Source organism: Rhinoraja longicauda, chromosome 30, assembly GCF_053455715.1.
Source record: "Rhinoraja longicauda isolate Sanriku21f chromosome 30, sRhiLon1.1, whole genome shotgun sequence".
NCBI classification, from domain to species: domain Eukaryota; kingdom Metazoa; phylum Chordata; class Chondrichthyes; order Rajiformes; family Arhynchobatidae; genus Rhinoraja; species Rhinoraja longicauda.
Window position 1 is genome coordinate 14,137,642 of NC_135982.1, and position 25,932 is coordinate 14,163,573.

At 44.3% G+C, this 25,932-nt stretch overlaps 1 protein-coding gene across 1 annotated transcript in view; it reads left to right on the forward strand.

Moving 5' to 3' along the window:
• Positions 1–25,932, forward strand: part of hspg2 (heparan sulfate proteoglycan 2) — a 389,926-nt gene that overhangs the window by 204,433 nt on the left and 159,561 nt on the right. Inside the window, exons 30-32 of the mRNA XM_078425384.1 lie at positions 19,481–19,530; positions 21,414–21,490; positions 23,644–23,784. Coding sequence (XP_078281510.1) covers positions 19,481–19,530; positions 21,414–21,490; positions 23,644–23,784 — 268 coding nt within the window. The remainder of the gene's footprint in view (positions 1–19,480; positions 19,531–21,413; positions 21,491–23,643; positions 23,785–25,932) is intronic.

Sequence of the window (25,932 nt, forward strand, 5' to 3'; positions counted from 1 at the left end):
CTTGGAGCTTTGAAGGTTGAGTGACAATAGAGTGTCTGTTCAGTGCATCGCCACTCCCACTGTCAACTTCCTCCAAAGAAAGCAGCACATCATTGAAAACCCTTTAAAGATAGAACTCCATTCAGGAATATGACACCAAACAATCCATGTTGGAAGTAGTCTCTCCCTGTGGGACATCTCCCAGACTCTCCACAGTATGTTGAGCATGCAGGAGATAGGAGCCGTAGAAAGAAAATGTAGGTCTCGTCAACTGGTGAAGTTCGACAGAAAGGAATTATCCCGCCGAGAAAATAAATCAACGATACCAAACGTCTTCAAAGTCCTGGCAGGAAACTGTTGAGTATTGTTGGACAGCATTTGCTCCCGATACTACTTGTGTTATAGGTGAAACTTAATGACCAGCGGTTTCAAGGTGTTGTTCATTGAAAATAATGAATACAACTCTGAGCAACACAATTAAGCAAGGTTTCACTGCCTGCTCTACTGTCAAGAGTCTCGGGAGAAGCTGGGATCAAAATGCTGACGTTACTGGAAGGAAAACTCAGACTACCTCAAACCAGAAGCTGAAAGGACAGAATAGTTATGATGGTCTGCTTTAAAATCCTTTCAGGATATTTTCCATTTATTGTCATTAATTTGCACAATTGTAAAATTGTGTTGCTCTCTTGGAAGGTAAAGAGAATCCTGGATGTTTAATCACAGCAGATTCATTGCAAACTGGAGCTTCCAATTTGACCGGTACCAACCAAGACACTGGCCTTTCAGCTTCTGTGAAGACGGGTTTATAATAACTAGACATATTGAGCCTTACTCTGGAAAAGCTAGAGACCTCTGCATGGTGGAGATGGTATTGGTTGTGGGAGCTCCTGTGCAGTTGGGTGATCTTCAGGTGCTTTTCAGTCGGCTGGGACTCTCTCCGGTGGCTTTACTGAAGGCTTCTAGTGGTGGTGCGTTTGCTGTGCATTTCTGCCTCTCATGGAGCTTTCAAAAACCTTAAACTTCCAACTTTCTGGAAATCAAGTTGTATATTCAAGATGCATACACTTCATCGTGTCGTACTGTTTCAAAGGTGTAACTCATTTTAATCACCATCTGCGAATTAGATGTAAAACAAAACTCCATTAGCTTTTAAAGTTGTAGAGCTTACCTTGGAGATCTGAGGTAAATGTAGAGAAGCCTTACTAGGGTTGAGGATGATTGTCTTTCACTCTAGTTCTGTAGATTGTCAAGTGACTGAGAAGTCTTCTGTGAGAACATGAGACTTTACTGTAGCTGGGGCCCACAGTGGTTGATGGGGTAGTGAATAGGTGTCGGGTATCTTTGTTGATATGTTTCTGACAAATTTGGATGGTCTCTTGCAAGGAAAAAGGAATTCTAGATAACCAGTTGAATACTTTGGTCAAAATGGAGCGCTTCCATCTGACCAGGACAGGTGGAGACACTGAGCTTTCAGATTCGATGAAGTGGGGTTTATAACAACCAGACTTATTAAGCCTTACTCTGGAAAAGTTAAAGAGCCCAGGTAACCCTTAGTTGATGTTGTCACTGCCAAGGACCCCCATGGTTTGGCGAGGATGTTAAATTTATTCAGGAAAGGACGCTAATGCACTATCACTGTACATGAATAGGACAGGTTTGGAGGGATATGGACCAAGCGCAGGCAGGTGGGACTAGTATAGCTGGGGCATGTTGGCCGGTGTGGGCAAGTTGGGCCGAAGGGCCTGTTTCCACACTGTATCACTCTATGACTCCATGACATTTAGCCAACTAGAGTAAGCAAGCCTTTTTTTGTTCCTCCCCCTACTCCAAACTCTTAAAAGAGTCACTCTGTGCAGAATTCACAGTGGTCTCAATTACACGTATCACCATATTCCATTTGTTTGGGTGTCTTGTTGCTCTTTATTGGTATGACTGTATGGCAAATCAAATTCCTCGTATGTTGCAAAACATACTTGACTAATAGAAGGTATCACAAAATGCTGGAGTAACTCAGCGGGTCAGGCAGCATCTCAGGAGAGAAGGAATGGATGAAGGGCTTTCGACCCAAAACATCACCCATTCCTTCTCTCCTGAGATGCTGCCTGACCCGCTGAGTTACTCCAGCATTTTGTGATACCTTCGATTTGTACCAGCATCTCCCGTTATTTTCCTACATAAGATCATAAGCGATACGAGTAGAATTAGGCCATTCTGCCCATCATGCCTACTCCACCATTCAATCATGGCTGATCCATCTTTCCATCCTAAACCCATTCTCCTGCCTTCTCCCCATAACCCCTGACACCTGTCCCAATCTGATTTGCAAGGACAGGTTCTTTACACAGACTGCTCGTTCGTCTGCATTTTGTAGACAGGACAAACTGTGCAGTTTTTCTTTTTACGGGCTAGATGTCAATTCTGAATCTGTATTGGAACAGCGTGGTTACTGCCCTGCAAATTCTGGAGATCTTCTTCAGCAGTGACATGAAGCTGTCTAACTTCACTGAAAATGAGGATTCTCATCGAACCTCCTCCTTCAGTCAGTTGTCCACCACCTGTCATGACATAGAGACATCTGAAATAGGAGCAGGAGTAGGCCATGACCCTTCGAGCTTGCTCCGCCATTGGTCATATTGATGCCACAACCTCGGCTCCATCTCCCCGCCCAAGATCCCTGGTTATCGAGATATCTAGCAGCCTACGTTTTGATTGAGCAATGACCGAAAAAAGACACTAAGTGATGGAGTAACTCAGCAGGTCAGGCAGCATCTCTGCAGAACATGGATAGGTGACGTTCCAGGTCGGGACCCTTCTTCACACTTCTTCCGAACAATGACCAAGCCATCTCTGCCCTCCAGAGTTGAACAATCCAGGTTCCCCAGCCCTCCCATTAAGAAATTACTCCTCATTTCAGAGTCTCAGATTAAGGGTTAGGTTACTGAGGGCAAAAATGAGAATCAAGTGAAAGCTTAGCAAATCTGTCACGACCAATGAGATCGTGATGGAAGGAATGTGAACAGTTTTGGTCTCCTTAGGTATTTGTGTGCCTTTAAGGAAATTCAGTGAAGTCATGGCAATTCTGGCTTGACCGATCAGTCTACAAGGAGAGATTTGAGTGTACCCGGGGTTGTATTTTCTAGAGTTTCGAAGGATGGGAGGAGATCTCCTTGAAGCCTCAGAGTTCTTACAAGGCCCAACAGGAAGAATGTTTCCCCTGAGTTAAGAGTCCAGAACCAGGGGTCACCATCCCAGAATTGGGGTGAGGTTGCTTGGGACAGAAATGAAGAGAGTTGTTTACTTGCGCTGTGAGTCACACATACTATGGTCTCTTAACAGCCAAGAGCTGGGGCACCCCATCAAGTACAAAAGGATGTATAAACAATGGCTGTTGGCAGGGGTGTTGACACGGAATTACCGAAGGCAGAGTTCAGATATTCAGTAAAGCATATTGTTTACAATATGCAAGTTATATTGTAAGGGAGTAGCCCCCATTAAAACAAATAGATCAGCACGACCCCAGGGTGTCTGGCCCCAGTGGAGCTGCTGCACTTATACTCTCATTTGATTTCTTGGAACAGTGTTGCCTTGGTAGAGACACTGATAGGGGCTCCAGTGTAGCTGTTGGCTCCGTGTGTTTAGTGGATTTTATAATGTCAAGTTCGGATCTGTTCTCTTGCACAGCAACATTTGATACCTTTTGTGGGACAATGACAGTTCTTTAAGTTACACATTTTTTCTATTGATGAAGAGTGAAGAAAGTGATGCTGATTGAAATCACTGTAAAATAAGGGGTAGGCCATTTAGAACTGAGATGAGGAAAAACTTTTTCAGTCAGAGAGTTGTGAATCTGTGGAATTCTCTGCCTCAGAAGGCAGTGGAGGCCAATTCTCTGAATGCATTCAAGAGAGAGCTGGATAGAGCTCTTAAGGATAGCGGAGTCAGGGGGTATGGGGAGAAGGCAGGAACGGGGTACTGATTGAGAATGATCAGCCATGATCACATTTGAATGGCGGTGCTGGCTCGAAGGGCCGAATGGCCTCCTCCTGCACCTATTGTCTATAAAATGCTTTTAGTGAAATTAAAAAGCACACGCAACATTCAGAAATAAATGGATTCCACTCCTTGTAATAGGCTATTCTAATGCATTAGCTCTCCTATTGTGAAGTCCTGATGTGTTAAAGAAGTCTTTGTTTTAGCTTTGACCACTGTGACCAGATTTCCACTGGTTTTACTGCCTCAAGGAGACCTTGGTCAAATTGAACAGGCTGACATGATAATGTTGCTAGCCCTGAACACAGACTGCAACCACTCCTAATGAGTAGGAAGGAACTGCAGATGCTGGTTGAAACCAAAGGTAGACACAATAAGGTGGAGTAACTCAACGGGTGAAGCAGCATCTATGGAGAAAAGGAATAGGTGACGTTTCAGGTCGAGAGTCTGAGGAAGGGTCTCGACCTGAAATGTCACCTATTGCTTTTCTCCAGAGATGCTGCATGGTCCGCTGAGTAACTCAGGCTTTTTGAGTCTTATCATTCCTCATGTCCCAGTTTATTCCTCACCATAGGTAAAATCTGGTACTTTCAAATTAACTCAGTTCATTCAAGAAAATGGATTTTGTCTTGTTTATAAAGCAGTCGGTATTGGGAGAGCACTGTCGCCAATGCTGTGCAAAAACTGGTGGGCAGTTGATGACAAGTTCATCGTAAATATTTTCATTTAAACTCACATCCATGTAACTTGGATGACCAATAAGGTCTCTTGAACACTGGACTGTATCTGTAATGAAAGGCTGTTGTGAAAGGAGGAGAGATTCCAGATGGCGTATTGCGTTGAGGAGTAGGTGCTTGTGTTTGTTCCATCAGTGAATTATGCTTCGAATCTTCTCCGTCCACACTCTTAATGTGGAGAGCAAACTGAGATCTCAGCCTCACTGTTCAGAGAGCAGCTGAGCAGTTTAATTCAGAGTAGGAATTTTGCTTTAACTTTGCTGGTGATTGCGTAAGGATGGAGAGCTTGTGAAAGAAGAATCTGGTGCATGAACAATTGGCCTTTGTGCACAGACTAGCCTGGGACCTTTGCTTTAATCACTGCCTAATCAAGCTGTTGCCGCCTCTGCTTCTGCTGCTAACTAACCTGTGCACCAACATGGGGCCTCCATGTTGGTTACTTGTTGGTCAGGGCTTGCAAACACTACAAATAGTTGCATAAAGCCTTGCCAAACAAGTATGTATTTCAAAATGAAACTACCTGGCTGAAATATGTCTATTGTTGTAAGCAATAGAGTTTTCACCACCCAGTCTCCCCCCCCCCCCCCCCCCCAAAAGAAGCCCGCTTAAAATAAATCCCATTCCGTCTAAGGGTTGGCCGTCAGTCAGAGGTCAGGTTGTCAAATTCCATGTAATGTATTTCTTTAAAGAAAGGAAAGATGTCTTTGTTTGCTGACAAGACCTTTGATCCTTTGAAATAAGAAATCTGACGGAATTCTGCAAAGCCTGGATTCAGCCCGAGATCCTGGATTCCGATGAGCTGATTCCAGGCGACTGTCAGAAGATCGCCCGGGGAGGGGCGGGAGTCGCTGGCAACGGAACAAAACCGGGCGGACAGCGACACAAAGGCAAGCCGGGCACATCTTCAAATTCCAGAAACACGACTAGCGACGAGGAGAAATTTGGCAACACTTCCACTCCGGACGAAGGCACCAAGCTAAAGAATACCACGCAAAAGTCGAAGCGAACCCGGAACTTCAGGCACTTGATAAAAACCTCCGTCATCGGCTTCAACAGAAGACTAGTGATGCTGGAGGACAACGGTTTGGATCTCAAGGATAGCTTCAAGCACTTGCAGAAGCGGCAAGATGATTTGACCTTGCAGCTGAAGAACCTCAGCCGTATGTTGTCAGCCCCCCCCAAGGACAGGCTGGTCTCCCAACTCCAGGGGAAGTACACGGAGGTTAGCAACAAGCTGACCCACTTGCAGGTACGCCTGGAAATTCTCATCGACGGATTCGCAGTTTTGGCGGAGGAGATGTCCGAGCTGAGGAAAAAGAAGAAATTCCGCACCAACAGTGATCAGCCCAACCGCACGAAGATTACCACCAGCGCTCCTGCAAATCCACTTACAAAACACCCCAAGATTAACTTAAAAAACAGTTTGAAAGTAAAGCCGACATCTAATGGGGGGGACAATGGATCTTTAAAGTTTGTCCCCACGAAACCTCCCGCTAAAGGCCCAAATGCAACCGGGCAGAAAAAAGACAAAAGGTTTCACTTTCCCAAGAAACCAACTACTCCCATTGATCCTTTGCCAACTTTACAAACACACGTCCTAACAACAGCTTCTCCTAAGCGGCCCACGGACAGAATCCAAGCGAACAGGAAACTCGTAGTCCCTGCTGGTTCTAGGACTAAACATAAAGCTCTGCCTGGTAAGAAAGCCCCCAGGGCAGATGTATCAAGAGTGGATCCATCCTTCCCATTTGATCTAATCCCGCCTGCATTCACCGTAACTCCGGATGGGATGAGCACTCGAGCAACTCATTCAGTGCTGGGGAAACCCAAGAAATCATTTCCAGGGCCATCGAGAGAGAAAGTGAAAATCGTAAATGTCCACACTGGAGCTCGCACAGAGGCCCCAGCGAGGGGCAAAGGCGGAACAAATTCCAGTCTTAAAACCCATGCGGACTCCACAGGTAAAACCAAACCTAGCCGGAGTTTAACTAAAGTTGAAGTAAAACCTGGCAAAAAAATAACGGCACAGCCAAAAGATAAAGCAAAACGAGGCAGTAAAACAGCCACATTGCGTCTTAATACGAATGCGAAGCCCTCTGGTAAGATGGGCGGATCTCAGGCGCACAAGATCAAACATCCAGGTAGTGACGCTGCATCCACGCACAGGAAAAGAAAGACATTCCTTAGATCAGACGTGACCACATTGTCCCCCTTCACAAAGCAACCTAAATTTGCAGGCAAAAGACCCCTCCCAACATCAGCACCTGCCAAGAAGGTCTCTGGAAAGAGAAGAACCCAGCTGAAGATCGCCACAGAGATCCCAGTAACTGCACAGTCACTGAAAATATCTGACGTCCAACCAGTTGCTGGGACACACGGTAGACAGTGTGACAATGACAATACCCCGAGGAGAAGAAACGCAGGGGGCAGAAAGAAAAAGACCAAAAAAGTTTCTGCGTTGGACATTCTGCAGCTGTTGAAAGGTGGAAACCATTATACCAACGCAAATAAGAAGCTCAATAGCGTGCCCCTTTATATTACACTTGGTCGTCTAGCCATACCGATTAAAATCATCCCAGATTGAGGTGCTTGTGTGCTGGTTCTCTTGAGTACACACCTGAATGAAAAATGCATGAAATGAAATTTCCAACTCGAGTACGTGAGCATCTCATTTGCAGGTGTGTGTGGTACCGAGTTACTGGGAATAGAAGACGAAGAGTCTTGTGTGTTCGTCCGCGTCCTAAACATCACACAGTGTAATTGTAAAAAGTTTTGAAGGTGTTTTGTATGTAGTTTGTGAAAGTAAAAATGTAGCTCGTCTCAGACAGTACCAAGGTGCAGGTAACTACCTCAATACAAGCAATGCACTTGGTTCCTTTCTGGTTGTGTTGTTGGAATATCTGTACAGAAACACGTCTGCATTAATAATTTATTGACTTCAACCAACTACTCTGCTTTTGATTCAAATATTCAGTCCGTGCACCCAGAAAGAAATGAGCAAAGCATTCCACCTCCATACATTCCTCGTATCTAATCCAAATTGCCTTATGTCAAGTGTTTTGGATCTCCTGCTGGAAGGTTGTTCAGAAGTTCTAGGAGCAGAATTAGGCCATTTGGCCCATCAAGTCTACTCTGCCATTCAATCATGGCTGATCTATCTTTTCCTCTCAACCCCATTCTCCTGCCTTATCCCCATAACCCCTGACACCCGTACTAATCAAGAATCAGTCAAGCTCCACCTTAAAAATATCCATTGACTTGGCCTCCAGGGCTGTCTGTGGCAATGAATTCCACAGATTCACCACCACCTGACTGAACGAATTCCTCCTTTCTAAAGGTACGTCCTTTTATTCAGAGACTATGGCCTCTGGTCCTTGACTCTCGCACTATCCGAACCAACCTCTCCACATTCGCTCTGAACAAAGGTGCTGGAGGTTCTCAGCTAGTCAGGCAGCATCTGTGGAGGGAATGGACACATCACATTTTGGGTCAGAACCCTTCTTCAGACTATTGGAATTGGGCGATGATAGACGGAACAGAGAGGTGGGGAAGGTAGAGAAAATGCCCGGGAGAAGTTGGTTGAGAAGGGATGAGTGGACCAGGGAGTTGCGCAGAGAGTGATTTTTCCATCTATTAGCCGTGATTGAAAATCCATAGCAATAGGTAGACATCTGAGAAACAGATGAAATCCTCAGGGTTGTAAACAAAACCAGGCATCTACACAATAGTAAAATGAAGTGCTGAAATTCTCAGTTGGTTATGGTCGGTAGGTCATGGTCAGCTTGAAGCTACTAGTTTCAACAAAGCTCAGTGTAATCTCGCAGAAAAATGTCATTTTTGAACTGGGACAAAACTACCTGGCCACAATAGCATCAGATAATCACCAAGTTCCAACTTTGTATCCCAAGCTTCCAATATTTGATCTTTGTTCCTGCTGGCAATTTTGGATCCCCATTTTGCCCTTTCCTGTTCAACCTTGCTCTAGACACACATTTTGTTGTTCACTAACACCTTTACAGCATCATCCCTTTTGTCACTTGATCTCTCCCTCCTGCAGCCATATTGCAGATTTGCCTTTGGGTATTCAGAGTCCTCCCTGCCCCCACCCCCACCTCTCTCTCCCCCCCCCCCCCCCCCCCACACACACACACACACAACCCCACTTCCCCTACATCTTAAAACTTGCTGTTAGATTCACAGAGGCATGCAGCACAGAAACTAGCCCCTCTGCCCACCATGTCCATGTTGACCATCAAATCATATCCATACCAATCCATTTTACCAGCGCTTGCTCTGCACTGGTGATTTGAGTGCTCGTCTAGACACATCTTAAATATTGGACGAATTTCTAGCTCCAATAACCTCCCTGCAGTGCATTGCAGAGTTAAATCATCCTCCCAATTTGTCTCTTTTCCCAGTTCTGATGACAGGGCAGTGACTCTGCCCACCTGCTGAGCGTTTTATATTCATTAACCCATTTCCCTTTGATATCATCCATGTACTTTCATGACCAATGTAATTTACAGTATTTTGTTCAAAGTTTACATATGTACCTTTTGAAACTGGCACTGCTTTCTCCTTTGTGAAAGATAGGGGTCGCTATTAGGAAATCGCAACTCATAACTTCACAATAGATGTGTAAAAATAATTAATGAAAATGTTGCTGTAATGGTGCTTCTACATAATGCCTGACATAAACTTGTTTTTTGGATTGGTGACAAATTCTCATCAACATCTCATTCGATGCACCTCCCTTCAGGACTTCCACTGTGGTCACATGTTGTACTGATGCTCTTCCCCACGATGTTTTATAGAAAGGCACCTTTTGGGACATTATTTTCTTCTGATTATTAGCCATGGAAAAGGAAGTTGTTTTCACTATTTTATTCAATATGTTAACACCGGGAAAATGTTTCTTCATCTCTAACTTGTGTATAAAACAGAGCACTGTGAATGTTATAGTTGCACCCAAACATTTAGTTTGGACTAGGACAGGGCAGGCCAACAAGTTCAAATTCTGAATTAGGGCAAGGCACAGAGCATGGTGGGTATATAGAAATAGCTGGCAGAGGAGGTAGTTGAGGCTGATACTGTAACAACATTTAAAAGACTTTTGGACAGGCACATGTACTGAAAAGGTTTAGAAGGATATGGGCCATAAGGGTGAGTTTAGTTTAGAGATACAGTGCCGGACCAGGCCCTTTCGGTCCACCGGGTCTGTGCTGACCAGCGATTCCAACATATTAACACCATCCTATACCCTCTAGGGACATTTTTTTTTACAATTACCAAGCCAATTACCCTACAAACCTGGACGTCTTTGGAGTGTGGGAGGAAACCGAAGATCTCAGAGAAAACACACGCAGGTCACGGGGAGAACGTACAAACTCCGTAAAGCGACACCCGTAGTCGGGATCGAACCTGGGTCTCTGGCGCTGCATTCGCTGTAAGGCAGCAACTTTACCGTTGCGCCACCGTGCCGCCCACGATGGGACTCGTGTGGATAAGACATCTTAGATGACTGGACAAGTTGGGCAGAAGGGTCTGTTTCCATGTTGAGTGACTCTAATAACACGTGAAACTCAAACAATGGACGCAAGAATTGGTCACCAGGCCCCTCACGCCTGGTCCACCATTATATGTGATCAAGGCCGATGTGCCCTATGCTTCAGCTCCTCTTTGGGGCAGTTCCTCATTGCCCACAATTTATCAAAATTGATCTGCCTCCCCTTTAAATACCTCCCGTGATCCAGCCTCGTCAATCATCTGGGATTGAGAAGTCAAGCAATTCACCGCCTTCTGCGAGAAGAAATCCCTGTGCATCTCAGTTTTAAATGACCAACCCCTTATCTCAAAACCATGTTGCCTTGTTCAAGAGATTCCTGCTGAAGCTAGAAAACAAACAAATATATTGTTTGGCTCCAGTGACTCACAGATATCTCATCAGTTTTATTTGCAGCCAGCGAATATTCAAAGCAAAGGGTTTCCTCAATCCTGTCTTCATGTTCACATACTCCTTGAGGAAGTTCATGCACAACTTCTCAAATCTTCATCTACTTGTCTGGCCTTTGAGAAAGTTAGTTCACTGACTCAATAAAGCCATCACTAATTTAACAATCCAGTGGTATGACTTACTGCCACCTGTTTTAAACTGGGGGTTGTTCAGACCTGTTCCCAGTTGCCTTTGTGCAGATGCTGCTGAGGCATTGCGTCAGCCTGCTGCAGTCCATCTGTTGGTGATTTTCTCCCAGCGGTGGCTTTTTTGTATGAAGAGTTGTGAAATACTTAGGATCATCTGTGAACGCCCTATTTCAAATTTCAAAATGGACGAAGGACATTGAAGAGAATTGGTCTTTGGACACTGTGGCTTAACAAACTGCTGCTTAACTGCCCTGGAACTGAGATGGTTAAGCTCCAGCACTTCCTTTGTGCTTGGCTTGATTCCAGCCATGGGAGGATGTATTCCTCTATCCCCTTTAATTACAACTTTGGCACCCTCTAGCCATAATTTTTGGCCTTCCATCACAGTGAGGGGGTGCCTGGAGGAGTCACTGTGATGGATGTTTGTGTTAAAATTGTGTGTCTTGTGTCTTTTACTCTTTACTGTTGTGGCTGCGTGGCAAATGATTTTCGTTCAAATATTCCATGATCTTATAGGCTGTCATTCTTGTCTCACCTCTGGGATTCCATGTTTGGAACAAGGCCGTGAGGAGACTCATAGCTACCCTTGGAAGAAGAGCTCGGTCAGTGATGGGTCGGTTTTGGTCTCCAAATTTGAGGAAGGATATTCTTGCTATTGAGGGCGTGCAGCGTAGGTTTACTAGGTTAATTCCCGGAATGGCGGGACTATCATATGTTGAAAGACTGGAGCGACTAGGCTTGTATACACTGGAATTTAGAAGGATGAGCGGAGATCTTATCGAAACGTATAAGATTATTAAGGGGTTGGACACGTTAGAGGCAGGAAACATGTTCCCAATGTTGGGGGAGTCCAGAACAAGGGGCCACAGTTTAAGAATAAGGGGTAGGCCATTTAGAATTGAGATGAGGAAAAACTTTTTCAGTCAGAGAGTTGTGAATTTGTGGAATTCTCTGCCTCAGAAGGCAGTGAAGGCCAATTCTCTGAATGCATTCAAGAGAGAGCTGGATAGAGCTCTTAAGGATAGCGGAGTCAGGGGGTATGGGGAGAAGGCAGGAACGGGGTACTGATTGAGAATGATCAGCCATGATCACATTGAATGGCGGTCGGTGCTGGCTCGAAGGGCCCAATGGCCTCCTCCTGCACCTATTGTCTATTGTCGTGGCTATCCCTCGAGGTTGAGGACGATGGTCTATTTTCCGTTGATTTTATGAACACTCAGGTGGCTTATGAATCCAAAGTTGAGCGATTGAATCAAGTATTCACCGCTTCCGTGCCGGGCCTTGATTAGGAGCTTCCGGCCACCACGTAGCCTGCTCCCAGCGCCCTTCCCCCACCGCCGAAAGTCCTGAGTGAAGTTTTGCGCTGCTCACAGAACGAGGACGCCTGTGCGTGCGTTTGTTTAACGTGTACTTGATGTTGCACTCCAAGAAGCACACGCTCCTTCACAAATCAATCAACTAATTCCAATGGCAAGGGAACCAGGACGATTGGAGCTGATAGATCTGTTGCAGCCTTCATCATCCGCCTTCACAGCCGTTGAGTTCAAGATAAATTTGTCCGCCTGGTCCGCCGTTGAGGTCTTGTGGGTTGGATCATTCTTAGTCTGGACCCTCATCCTCGACCTTACCGCCATGGGTGGCCCTACCAGAAGCTAGTGCTTCCGACGGCATCACTCTCCGACGGAATCATGGTGGCACGCGAGCCTCTTCACCACGACAAGGTGAACGATCCGAAGAGGAGTCAGTGATAATAGTCCAGGAAATGAAAGCGTATCACCATGAGACTTCAAACGAAATAAGCTTATTCTTCTGACCAAATTTTTTTTAGAATCCTTAATTCATTCCAAATGTTTGATCTCAGAATTGAGGAGCAGTGTCAAGAGGCACTGTCATGTCCTGGGACCATTGCCCTCTGTCCATCAACAGTTGACTATGCTAATTGCCTAGTTACCTTTTGACTCTCACTATTTGAGTTTTGTCTCAGGGAACAACAGGAAATTCGCTCTTTCCGGACTAGCCCTCTCTCTCCGGGAGGGTTTGTCAATACCCGTGTGCCATGACCATTATGGATCAGATTATGTGCACTGGCCATAATATACCAGTGTTAGATGGCAATCACAGTTTTTCAGTGGTAGATGGCAATGCCAACGAAACAGCCAATGGCGAAACAAACTGTTCCATGCTGAGTGATGTTGAGCTGCCTGAGATATTGTAGATGCTCTTTTCAGATGAGTGATGAGCAGTCCATCACAATACAGAGTTGAGTTTTGTAGAATATAAGAAGGGTTTGGGGAGATGAACAGTGAGCTACTCATTCAGAACAAATAGTTTCTACTTGTCAGTGACACTTCAGTATTGGTGCAGCTAATCCAATGCAACTCTTTCTGGTGATCCCCAAGTTATTGTGAGTGTTGTTAATAATGGTAGTGTGATCAATGAATAGAATGCAGTGACATCTATGCTTTCACTTGTACTGGATGGTGATTACTTATCATTCCGCCACAGTTGTTAACAGCTATTTGTCGGCTCAAGGTTTGATGTTTAGATGGGCTGCTCCAATTTTGGAAGTGTTGTGGATACAAGTGAGCCTGGTGGAATCTTTAGTGACAAAGCCTTAGAATGAAGCCAAGGTCATGTTGAGGATGCCAATGATGCTGCCCTGAGGAACTTGCAATGAACGTGTGAGGCTGCAATTATGCCAGCAAGCATAACCAAGTATAACTCAGGATTTCCCGAAGAGCCTCATTGATGAAGTTGTATTGGACTGTCATACATTATTATGCAATCAGATTCTCTCTTGCTGACAGGCAATGCTTCAGCCTGCATGCTGGTCTTCAGCTCTTGGGATCACAACTGGATCAGAATGCGATGAAATATGAATCGAGTGGATTTATTGAAATTGGAGCTAAATGCTGAATGAAAAGGATATGGGAGATATTGAATCATGGTTGCATTAATTACTCCTCCTTCCTTCAAGTAATTTATCCTACTTTCAGCAGATGGGACATATCTGTACCATCTTTTACACTATACGTCAGAGTTGCAGCTGTGCTCCTTGGTGTTTGAGTGTAGCCCAGTCTTGCCCAAAGAGCTCTCTTTTTGGTGCCTCTTGATCCTTTGTCTGTGATCTCTTTTCAACACCATTCAAGACATTTGTCCATACCTGTTTTGTCTTTGCTTGAATATTATTCAGGATGACTAGTTCTACTTGCAGAGAGACGGGGGAGAGCATCTGTCCACAACTTTTGCCAATAAATTGTATAAACAATGAAATCAACATTCATTCACACATCTTTTTTGAAAATACAGCTGGTATCATGATCACTAGTGTTGAAAGAAAGAGTTCATATTCCAAATAGGATTTTAACCAGTGGTAGCAAAAACAAGTCAAACCAGCAGAAGTAGTTGATCACGTGCACTTAGAAGGTCAATAGAATTCTCTTGGGTGTTCTGGTAGAAAGTTAATGAGCACACATGCACACATAGGTGAACCAGAGCAACAGGTCATAAGGTTAACTAATTGAACAAAAGCGATCAATGTGATGTGGTATCTCAACTGGTGTCAGTCAGAGTGAGCAATTGAAGGATGCAATCAAAATAAGTTACAAACAGATAACGGGCTTGAAATTTGGAATTGGAAAAATTATTCCTTTACAAATGAAATATGCGTTCCTGGATGTTTTGGGACCACTTTATGTATCTATCAGCAGATATGAATCAGCATTGACATTGGCTGTAAGAGTGCAGAGATGGCACAAGTATATTAACAGTCTGGCTTGGTCAAAGCCCCATTCAGCTGGGCAAGCAACAAAGAATGACCACCCCTGTTTGTTAACAGACAAAAACCAACTTAACCTCCATTATGTTGATGGTGCTTGATGTTACGGTCACTTTTCAGGTATTGTACATTCTGGACAATTATTCCAAAGCTTAGAAAAAGAGTAATTGTGAGTTGAGATCACGTTGAATTCATGACTACTATTTAAGTGATATTTCTACATTGTGTTTACGTTGACATGTGTTTTTCCCTTGATGACAATAAAAAAAATCCTTATTAAATCAATTCCATCTACTACTTTGTAATTGGTCTACATACAAGAGTTGTCATTTGGACATGCACACGGTTTCAATGTATGGTTACCATCAGTTGCTAGCTGAGCCCCCTTCAAACTTGTCCCACTGCGCTTTCCTGAGTGGTGAGATAGCTCACAGACTTTGTCCAATCATGTTGGAATAATGCCTTTAAACCTGTTTCATTGAGTTATACAACTTGGAAGAAGATCCATGGGTCCAAAACCCATTCAAGCACCCATTTATTTTTCCCATATTCCCATCAGTTTGCCCTGCCCCGATATTCGACCACTCCCATAACACACCAGCGGCCAATGAAATTACCAACCCAAACGCCTTTGGGAAATAGGAAGAAACTGGGAAGTCCATGCAGTCACAGGGAGAACGAGCAAATTCCACATAGACAGCGCCGGAGGTGAGGATCAAACCCACATCGCTGGTGCTGCCAACGACCTGCACAACTGTGCCCCCTCAGACACCGAGTTGCAAAGATGACAATTAATCATTCTATTAGGGTGTACACGTAACGCCATCAACAGCACAGGACTGCATGGCAGATCATCAATCGGTCATCTGAGAGGTGAGAACCTAATAACCCCATTGAATCAGTGGGACACGGACTTGTACTGCACCTCAGAGAAGCCCACTGGTTATGAATTTGAGTGGGATACAGTCATTGCTTTTTTTAAATTTGGCCTTTTAGTAGAGACGACAACATTAACCTCTGATACAAATGATTGCTGTTGTTGGCAAGTTTGCTGAGGTTAACGCAGTGGACTGTGGCATTAATAATAATAATAATAATGCATTACATTTATATAGCGCTTTTCATACACTCAAAGACGCTTTACAGGGATTTAAAGAACATAGGGAAGTGAATAAATAGATAAATAAGTAAACAAACAGAGAAAGGAGACAGAAGGTGAGGTGACCTTCAGTGGTTGAAGGCAGTGCTGAACAGGTGAGACTTCAGTGATGTTTTGAATGTGGTGAGTGAGGAGGAGTCTGACGGTTTGGGGTAGTGAGTTCCATTACTTCAGCTATTACAAACCTATTGATTCACTGAGATATATTATTCTTTGACATCCTGTAAATTGTCAGATGACCAAGTGATGTATAAAGTTACAGAGTGGGTGATCGGGTATTCACATTACACAAGTGAAGTCACACGTTTGGACTCTTCAGCTGCCCTAACTCACAGTCAGAACTTTGACCATCTGACATGTTTTCAACATTGGGACCGGAAGAACCCATTTAAAAATCTCTTTGGAAGCCGTTTAAATAGGCCAATGTCAATCAAATTCTTCGCCCCTGTTTGTGAGAGGGTTTACAGTAAAGTGAGTTGCAGCAGCAGCTGTGTTGCAGAGCAGATATCCTCTTTACAACACGTTAAATGATTTCTGCTTTCTACAGTTCTACCCACAAATTGTTTTGACCTCTGGGTGTTGGGGGCAGTGAAAGAAGCTGCTGGGCTCATGGCTGAAGCAGTGGAGAACTAATTCCTGCCCTCCTCTTGTCCACACCACAGCACAGCACAGGGTTTCTGCCCTTACTGTGAGCTAGACAGATGGGTGCTCACAGCATTGAAGCAAGATTACTGCCACCAGTTGGAGCAGTGGACCATTCAGCTGCTGCCTGTGCCCTTCACATCTCCCCAGTTTATATTGGATCAAGTAAACCCTGGATTTGTGTGGGACACGCGAGGCTCAGGCTTGAACCCTGCCACACAGGTCCACATACATTGCCCCAGAGTCTATGTGTCCTTGTTGGTTATTATTACTCATCACCACAGGGAAGTGGTGATCTGAGTGTTTTTGAGTTAAACAGTCTCAGCTGTCAATAAAATCTTTAACCTGCTTAGGATAGGAAACTTGGACCTAATTTCTCTCCATTGATAGGTGCCTTATAATTGGTAAGTTTAAAGCTCGGATTGATGAGATTGTCTGGTGGACAGTGACAATCGGCAAGGTAATCTGGTAATGATGAATGCCTTGTTGAACATAATTCCTTGTTATTATTTCTGCAGGCGTGCAAGAAAATTTGTTGAAGTATATTATCTTGATAATTGTATCACGTGTGCTTCTAAAACTTTACCTCATTTAAGACCAAGGGCATTTACTACAGTTAATGCAGTAAAGTGTTTATAGATTCAGACCTGTTGTCTTGGTGCAAGAATTGTTCTGGTTGGCTGCACAGAGGGTAAGCCACTTACTTTAAGGTAAGAGCTTGTGATATGTAGGACAGCTCCTGCAATTATAGTTTTATTTCTACCATCCTTTCCCACTCCTGGGAAGAGTTGCTTTGCTGGGTTAGTTGGAACTCAAGCTATCCCCATTACTTCTGGGTGCTGGTGGCTTTATATGTGAAAGAAGTTCTATGTATATGAGGTGTGCATGCATGTGTGTATGCCTGTCTGTAATTATGTGCATTAATGCTCATATTCAGATGAAACAATAGTTACATGAAAAGTGTGACGTTTTAGGCACATTCATTTTGTGCAGTTTTCTGCAGCACGACTTTTGTCTCCATTGTTTCGATAGTCTTGCAACAGGTCCAGTATCTGCTGTTGTCCACACGTCGGACTGGATTCTTTGAGGGTGCCTTTTATTTACAAATAATTCCTGGCAATCAGTTTAGCTGAGAGAATGGAGCAAGTGTTAATATAATTCCTGCATTAGGGCTCAGCACAGCTTTCCAACTTCCTTGCGTCATTGGTCAGAAGTGATATTAGAAGTACTCCACTGAGATCCTGACGAACTCAGATTGAACGTAGTGAGCTACAAAGGTGTTTTCATTGAGCCTTGTGTTCTGTTTGCTTCACACAGAGTTATTATTTGGTATGGCAGCCAGCAGAATTCGCTAACAGATGTGCTGCTGAACTTGTTGCGTGTCTGCCCAATTGAGTCCAGCACTCTCATTGAGATTGTCTGAATCATTCCCCAGCAATTAAAGCATTAAAACAGTTGCAATTTTGTCGCAGGATTTACGTTTTAAAGGCAAAGCAAAGTGCAGAACAGTAATTCATTTTTTCAGTAAAGTCACTGTTACATGGCCAAGTGCTGTTGCTCTAATGACTCTTTGTCATGCTGGTTGTTATCAGGACGTAGGCACAAGAGTGACTGCTCAGCGATTAATATTGCCAATCTCTGCTTCTCCACTTTAAAAGGTCCTTTGATTTGCTGCCCTGTTTTCTCTGTCCCATTGCTAGTGTTGTCTTTAGTTGGTGGTGGTGAACGTTAACTGGTGCCGTGTCAGCTTTGCTGCTTGTGATGTTTTCTACCTTCATGTTCTCCACATGTAATGATATTGACAGAATAAAATGGCTGCTTCTGCCACTGTGTAGAGCCAACATCTTTTTAAAAACTCTCTGGCATGTTGCTCTGGGGAAATGGGAGCTGATTAATTATCATTGACTTGTAAAGAGTTTTTGGAATGTGTCCATTGGCTTGTAATTTTCCACTATCCATCCCAAGTAAATTGCAAGCTAATGGCCCGTTACGACTAATTTATGCTTTTTATAATTGTTAAAAAATGAACCAAAATTAGATCAAAATTTAAATTCTGAAAACTGCAGAGAAGCGATAAATCATTGAAACTACACAAGCCTCCCAATCAGCTTGTATAATGGAAGCAAGGCAATACTCTCCCAACTAAAGTAAACCCGTGTTCTGGTGCAGTGAATCACAAAGTCCAGAAAGGAATTGTATGCTTCATGGTGTCTCCGATATAAAGCTCTCCATTTAGTCCCATTTGCCTGTTCTCTTCCATTAGCATTTGCAAAGTTTTCATTTTTTGGTAAATATTCAATTCTCCTTTAAACATTTTTATTGATTCTGCCACTATCTCCCACTTGGTCCTTACTCCAGGTGTCCTAAATGTTAATCACTTGGTTATAGGCAAACAACGATTCCCTTACTTACCCTTTGAGATTCTCTCCTAATTCCTCCTTAATCCGTGATCAAATCTCCTGTGCATGAGGAAGAACATTCCTCGTGTCTGTAGTCTCCAGATGTGACCGAAGCCAACTCATGGCTTTCCTGGAACTGGGCTTGGATGTCCTGATTGTACATCGCTCTCCGAAACACATTTAGGACACTGACATTAATTAGGGTGTAAATCTTGCACAAACAGCTGGAACCAATAGCCCTGGCAAACCGCCTAAATACAAGGAGGCACGAGAGATTGCAGATGCTGAAATCTGAAGCAAAACACAATTGGGAGGAATTCAATGGATGGAGCAGCATCTTGAGAGGAAAGGAATGGTTGACTTTTTTAGTCAAAATGTTGACTATATCTCCCTCCTTCCCATTGATTGTGCTTGACCCATTGAGTACTGAGTTCCTCCAGCAGATTGTTTGCTAGTCCTAATACAATTTGGGTCAAGTGGACATTGGGTGAGAGTGATGTCCTTTCACTGCGGACCAAGAATGAAGTCTTCCTGCAGATATTGAATCAAAATTAAAACCCACATAAATTGACTCTCGTCAGTGGGCTCAAAGAAGGTTCACCTGCACCCAACTTTGGATTATGTTTTAAGAATTGTTTCTAATCTCTCTTTCCAGATGTGCTCCGGGATACACTGGGAACCCGATATATGGACAACGCTGCACCAGTAAGTCTCGAAACCTTGCAATTCTCCAACAGATTGTATTTTCTCCTTCCTGGCAGCTGAAATTAAATTAAGTGTAAGGACAAGGTCACAGGTCCAGATGGATTCCACCCTGCGAACCACAGCGGAAGGAGATGGCAGAGTCATCTAGCATTACAGTATAACATTCAGCAGAGAAATCAATAGTCACATAGGACATTAAGGCAATGTAAAGGAAGGTAGCACCGATCTAGGGAACTCGCAACCTGTCCAACGGTTTGAAGTGATTAGGTGCTTGCCAACAGATCAAATAACAAAACATCCAGTGACAGAGAACATGAGAAATAGGAGCAGGAGTCGACCATCTGGTCCTTCGAGCCTGCTACACCATTCAAGATTATGAATGACTTGGAGTCATAGAGTCATACTGCATGGAAACAAGGCCTTCGATCCAACCTGCCCACGCTGACCAACATGCCCCATCCACACTAGTCCCACCTGCCTGCATTTAGCCCATATCCCTCTAAACCTATCTTATCCATGTACCTGTCTAAATGTTTCCTAAACATTGCCTCAACTACTGGCGAATGATGTAGGAATGATGTATCTGCATTAAAGACCTTCTAAGTTAAGTTAATTTTCCTGCACTATCCCAATATAGACAATAGGTGCAGGAGGAGGCCATTCGGCCCTTTGAGCCAGCACCGCCATTCAATGTGATCATGGCTGATCATTCTCAATCAGTACCCCGTTCCTGCCTTCTCCCCATACCCCCTGACTCCGTTATCCTTAAGAGCTCTATCCAGCTCTCTCTTGAATGCATTCAGAGAATTGGCCTCCACTGCCTTCTGAGGCAGAGAATTCCACAGATTCACAACTCTTTGACTGAAAAAGTTTTTCCTCATCTCAGTTCTAAATGGCCTACCCCTTATTCTTAAACTGTGGCCCCTTGTTCTGGACTCCCCCAACATTGGGAACATGTTTCCTGCCTCTAACGTGTCCAACCCCTTAATAATCTTATACGTTTCGATAAGATCTCCTCTCGTCCTTCTAAATTCCAGTGTATACAAGCCTAGTCGCTCCAGTCTATCAACATATGATAGTCCCGCCATTCCGGGAATTAACCTAGTAAACCTACGCTGCAGGCCCTCAATAGCAAGAATATCCTTCCTCAAATTTGGAGACCAAAACTGCACACAGTACTCCAGGTGCGCTCTCACTAGGGCCCTGTACAACTGCAGAAGGACCTCTTTGCTCCTATACTCAACTCCTCTTGTTATGAAGGCCAACATTCCATTGGCTTTCTTCACTGCCTGCTGTACCTGCATGCTTCCTTTCAGTGACTGATGCACTAGGACACCCAGATCTCGTTGTACGTCCCCTGTTCCTAACTTGACGCCATTCAGATAATACTCTGCCTTCCTATTCTTACCACCGAAGTGGATAACCTCACACTTATCCACATTAAACTGCATCTGCCATGCATCCGCCCACTCACACAACCTGTCCAAGTCACCCTGCAACCTCATAGCATCTTCCTCACAGTTCACACTACCACCCAGCTTTGTATCATCTGCAAAGATATCTCTTAATTTCCTTAATGTCTCAAAATCTATTGATCCTTACTTTGAATAAACTCAACAGCTGAGCTTCTACAGTTGTCTGTCACAGAGAATTCCTGTGGAGAATATTTTTAAAAATGGCAACATGAATTTGCAAAGAGAAATTGATATTTAATAAACATTTTTCTACTGAGGAAATAAGAGAAATGAAGAACTGTTTGAAAATTGATCAAAAGGATGCAGTATTGAGAATTGATATTTATTCTATTGGAATTTCGGACTTTATGTTAACCTTTCTGATCTTCACAAACTGATAAATGATGTTTGATGTGATTGTTTGCTCAGTTGCAGGTCGTTGTACTTGTGATTGGAGAGGCAGCATTGAAACCCAATGTGATGCCAGTGGAAACTGCCGATGCAAGGTAAAGGATATCTCCTGTCACTGAGACATGGTACTTCACCTACTCAAGTGGTCCTACGATTAAAAATGCATTCTACAAAATAATGTACTAAATATTAGAATAGCACATAGGAAGGACATGTTTTGAAAAGGTGGTTAGAAACATAGAAACATAGAAAATAGGTGCAGGAGTAGGCCATTCGGCCCTTCGAGCCTGCACCGCCATTCAATATGATCATGGCTGATCATTCAGCTCAGTAGCCTGTACCTGCCTTCTCTCCATACCCCCTGATCCCTCTAGCAAAAAGGGCCACATCTAACTCCCTCTTAAATATAGCCAATGAACTACCTTCTGTCTAGGAAAATGAATTGCAGCAATTTGTTATCACAATAAGGGGATGCACTTTCACACCATACCCTCATTCCAATAGTGGAGAGCTAAGATCCTCTGAGACAAGCAGTAATCTGTGCCTTTTCACCATGAGATTCAGCTGATGGAGGTGATATTTAAGCTGGTAGATATGTAGGTTCACACAGGAATAACAACTACCTGAGCAATACATCGGTACATAAATCATGTGGGTCTCCAGGAGAAAAAGAGACTGCAAATGCTGAGATGTTGTAAGAATGACCTACTGGAGGAACTCCTTGGGTCAGGTACGACTGTAGCAGGAAATGGCCAGCAGATGTTTCAGGTTGACCTTGACACTGAAAAGAGTTGAGGAGACTTGGCCAGGGTAAAGAGGCGAGAGGAGGTGGTGGGGCAAGAGTTGGCAAGCAATAGGTGGACCTATGTGAATTGGCAAATGGAGGCAGAGGGAAGGGTGGAGATTGAGACGGAGGCTGGGAGGTTATAGGCGGAGGCATCGAAGAGCAGCAGATGATGAAATTTGATAAGAAAGGAAGGTGGAGAGTGGAACCGAATATGGGAGGGATAGTGGGTAAATGAGTACAGGGGAAGGGATAGGGGGACCCAGTAGGAGGAATTTGTGGGTGAAGGGCAGATGATAGGTGGGATAGGCATAAGAAACTGGGTGTTGGGGGCTAGGGGGTTCCATTGATTTGGAATAAAGGGACGGGTGGTGTGAAAGGTCCTGGATCGACCAGGAGAGAGAGAAAATTACAAAGAGGGGAAGCAGGTTAAATTAAATTGGAGAATTCAATGTTCATGGTGTTGGGTTGTGGACTACTCAGGCAGAATATAAGAGCCACTTTAGCAGTGAAGGGCAGGAGAAGTAACTGACACAAAGAGCTATGAAAATGAATGAACTTTAGGTTTTCAGAGGTAGCCTGCAAGGGGCCCACATCACGGCCATTGTAGGTGGGACAAACAAAGAGTCCTCGCGACTGAGAAAAGACTGATGTGGGCTCCGAGATCACATTCCTAAATGAAGTGCTTTCTACATGACAGTGGAGCATAGATTAGTCTCATAGAATACAGCATAGAAATGGGCCCTTTTGGCCCACCTAGTCCATGATGGCTGTGATGACCGTCTATTCTAATGCAACCTATTCGGAGAGCAAAACTCAATAGATGTGTTGTTTCATCTGAGAATTAGAGCCACAAAATGTTGTGGTCCAAATCTGCCCACCATCCTGACCCACTTCAGGCTTGCTGTTAGGAACTCCATGTCTCTCCGCACATAAACGACTGTCAAGGTGGTCATCCTACCAGTTCTACTATCCACATCCTTGTATCTCTCTCGGTACCACACCTTCCACACCCAACAATGGGCCTTCATGGGCTCCACCCTTCCTGACGTCATCTGTTGCCAGCCCTGATTTGTTCTGGCCTTCTCTCGCCTCCAGTTCCTCCCCTCCCTCTCCACCAGTCTGAAGACCACCAACAAATTAGTAAAAGATTATTCCTCCTGAGAAGGAATAGTGCTGACAATCTGGTTCAAGTGCCTTCACCACCAGATAGGGACCTCAAAATACATACCCATTTAAGAAGGGTCTCGACCTAAAATATCACCCATTCCTTCTCGGCAGAGATGCTGCCTGTCCCACTGCGTTACTCCAACATTTTGTGCCTGTCTTTGGTGTAAACCAGCATCTGCAGTTAATTCCTACCCATTTACACCACCCACTCAGCTTTAGTCTGCCAAGACGAGTGTTAAATGTTGCTGGAATTCAAGTTCATCTTGATGACATGTTGTTTGTTTCTAATTACAGCCCCATGTGGAAGGCCCGACTTGTGACACTTGCAAACGTGGCCACTTCTTCCTGAGCACGGAGAACAGAGATGGGTGCGTGCCATGTTTCTGCATGGGGGTGACCCAGCAATGCAGCAGTTCCCCCTACTACAGGAAACTGGTACGTCCATGCCCGTTCCGTCAAGTGGGAGACTACCTGATTTCTCTAATTTCAACTGCATTCCCTCCCCTCTCCTCTCCCACCCCCTTCCCCCACCTAGTCGTACCACCGGTTCCACTATTCGCAGCCTTGTATCCCACTCGTTATCAGACCTTCCCCAGCCAACAATGGGCCATTATGGGCTCCATCTTTCCTGAGGTCATCTGTTGCCACCCCTGATTGTTCTGGCCTTTTCTCGCCTCAAGTTCCCCCTCCCCCCCCACCACCCACCTCTATTCCCTGTCTGAAGAATTTGGGTCTTGCTGTTGCGTGTCGTGGATGTGGATAATTCCATCAGTTTTTATTGTTTGTGATTTCATTTTCCCCAAGTCATTTTCCCGTTGTAAATGGTCGCACTTAATTCCTACACCTGCGGCCTCACTAGATATTGGGCCTCCATTAACAGAGCTGGAAAGGGGCGCGGAAAAAGCGGGAAAGGATGCAGAGAAGATTTACGAGGATGTTGCCAGGAATCGAGGGCAGGGAGAGGTTGAGCAGACTAGGACTCTATTCCTTGGGGCACAGCAGGATGAGGGACGATCTTATAGAGGTGTTCAAAATCATGAGAGGAATAGATCGGGTAAATGCACAGTCTTTTGCCCAGAGTGGGAGAATCGAGAACCAGGGGATGTGAATTTAAGGTGAGGGGGGAAAGATTTAATAGGAACCTGAGGAGTAACTTTTTTACACAACAAGCTGCTGGAAGGGGTAGTAGAGGGAGGTACTATCGCAACATTTAAGAAACATATAGACGGGTACGTGTGCAAGACTGGTTTAGAGGGGTATGGGCCAAATGTAGGCAGATGGGACTAGTGCAGATGGGGCATGAAGGGCCGAAGGGCCTGTTTCAATGCTGTATGACTCTTTGACTATGTTCCAAATATGAATGCTTCTGGAATAGTGCAAAGGGAAATATTCTGAAAGTGTAAAGATGTACAAAACATGGTTGGAGCTGTGTGCTTTGAACTGTTAGGATGTAGAGTCCTGAGTTTAAAGAGCTGGACTCATCCTCAGTCAAATCCCAAAGGTGTCCTGGTTGTGCACTTCACTCAGGATGAACAACATGATGCCTTCATAGAGGCAGACTTGAAACTTCAAGTTATAGACCATCTGTATCCGGTACCATCTGAAGAAGAACATTATCATCACATTCAGAAAGAGAAACATTTTGTTCTAATCTTCATGCACTAAAGTAGCTTCCAGCTCCCTGCACATTCTGACAATTCTGATGGGTGTAGTTGCGTCTTTGTGTGAAACCCGACTTTGCAGATCATATGCACATGTGATCTGAAGAAGGGTATTGACCCGAAACGTTACCCATTCCCTCTCTCCAGAGATGCTGCCTGTCCCACTGAGTTACTCCAGCATTTTGTGTCTACCTTCGATTTAAGCCAGCGTCTGCTGTTCTTTCCTACACGTGCACATTAAATACTCCCAGTGGAGAGTCTGAATCCTCAGTGGATTTTATCTTTTCTTTACCCACTCCTTCAGCGCCACATCATCTGGATGAACGTGTCAATACTAACAAACTCCTTCATCTGCCAACATTAAAGTAAATTGAAAGACCAGAAAACAAATCAAAAACAAGAGCAATGTGTATCTGTCCTTAAAGTATCATTCACAACCAAGCTCTTCCTTTCTCTGCCATTTTGACACCATGATTATTGTGCAGAGCAAATGGTTTACTGCCTGATGGGTCTGGTATCATTGAACAGTACAGCACAGGAACAGGCCCTTCAGCCCGCAATGTCTGTGCCGACCAACTGTTCTCTGCCTGCACATAATCCATATTCCTCTATTCCCTGCATATCCATGTGCCAATCCAAAAGCCACTTAAAATGCCACTATTATATCTGCCGCTATCATCACAACTGGCGGGATGTTTTAGGCACCCACCACCCTCTGTGTAAAAAGACGTCCCCAACACATCTCCCTTCAACTTTGCCCCTCACCTTAAAGCTGTGCCCTCTAATATTTGATATTTCCATCTTGGGGAAAACAGGTTCTGACTGTCTACCCTATCTACGCCTCTCATAATTTTATATACTTCTATCAGGTCTCCTCGCAACCTTCAGCGTTCCAGAGAAAATAATCCAAGTCTGTCCAAAA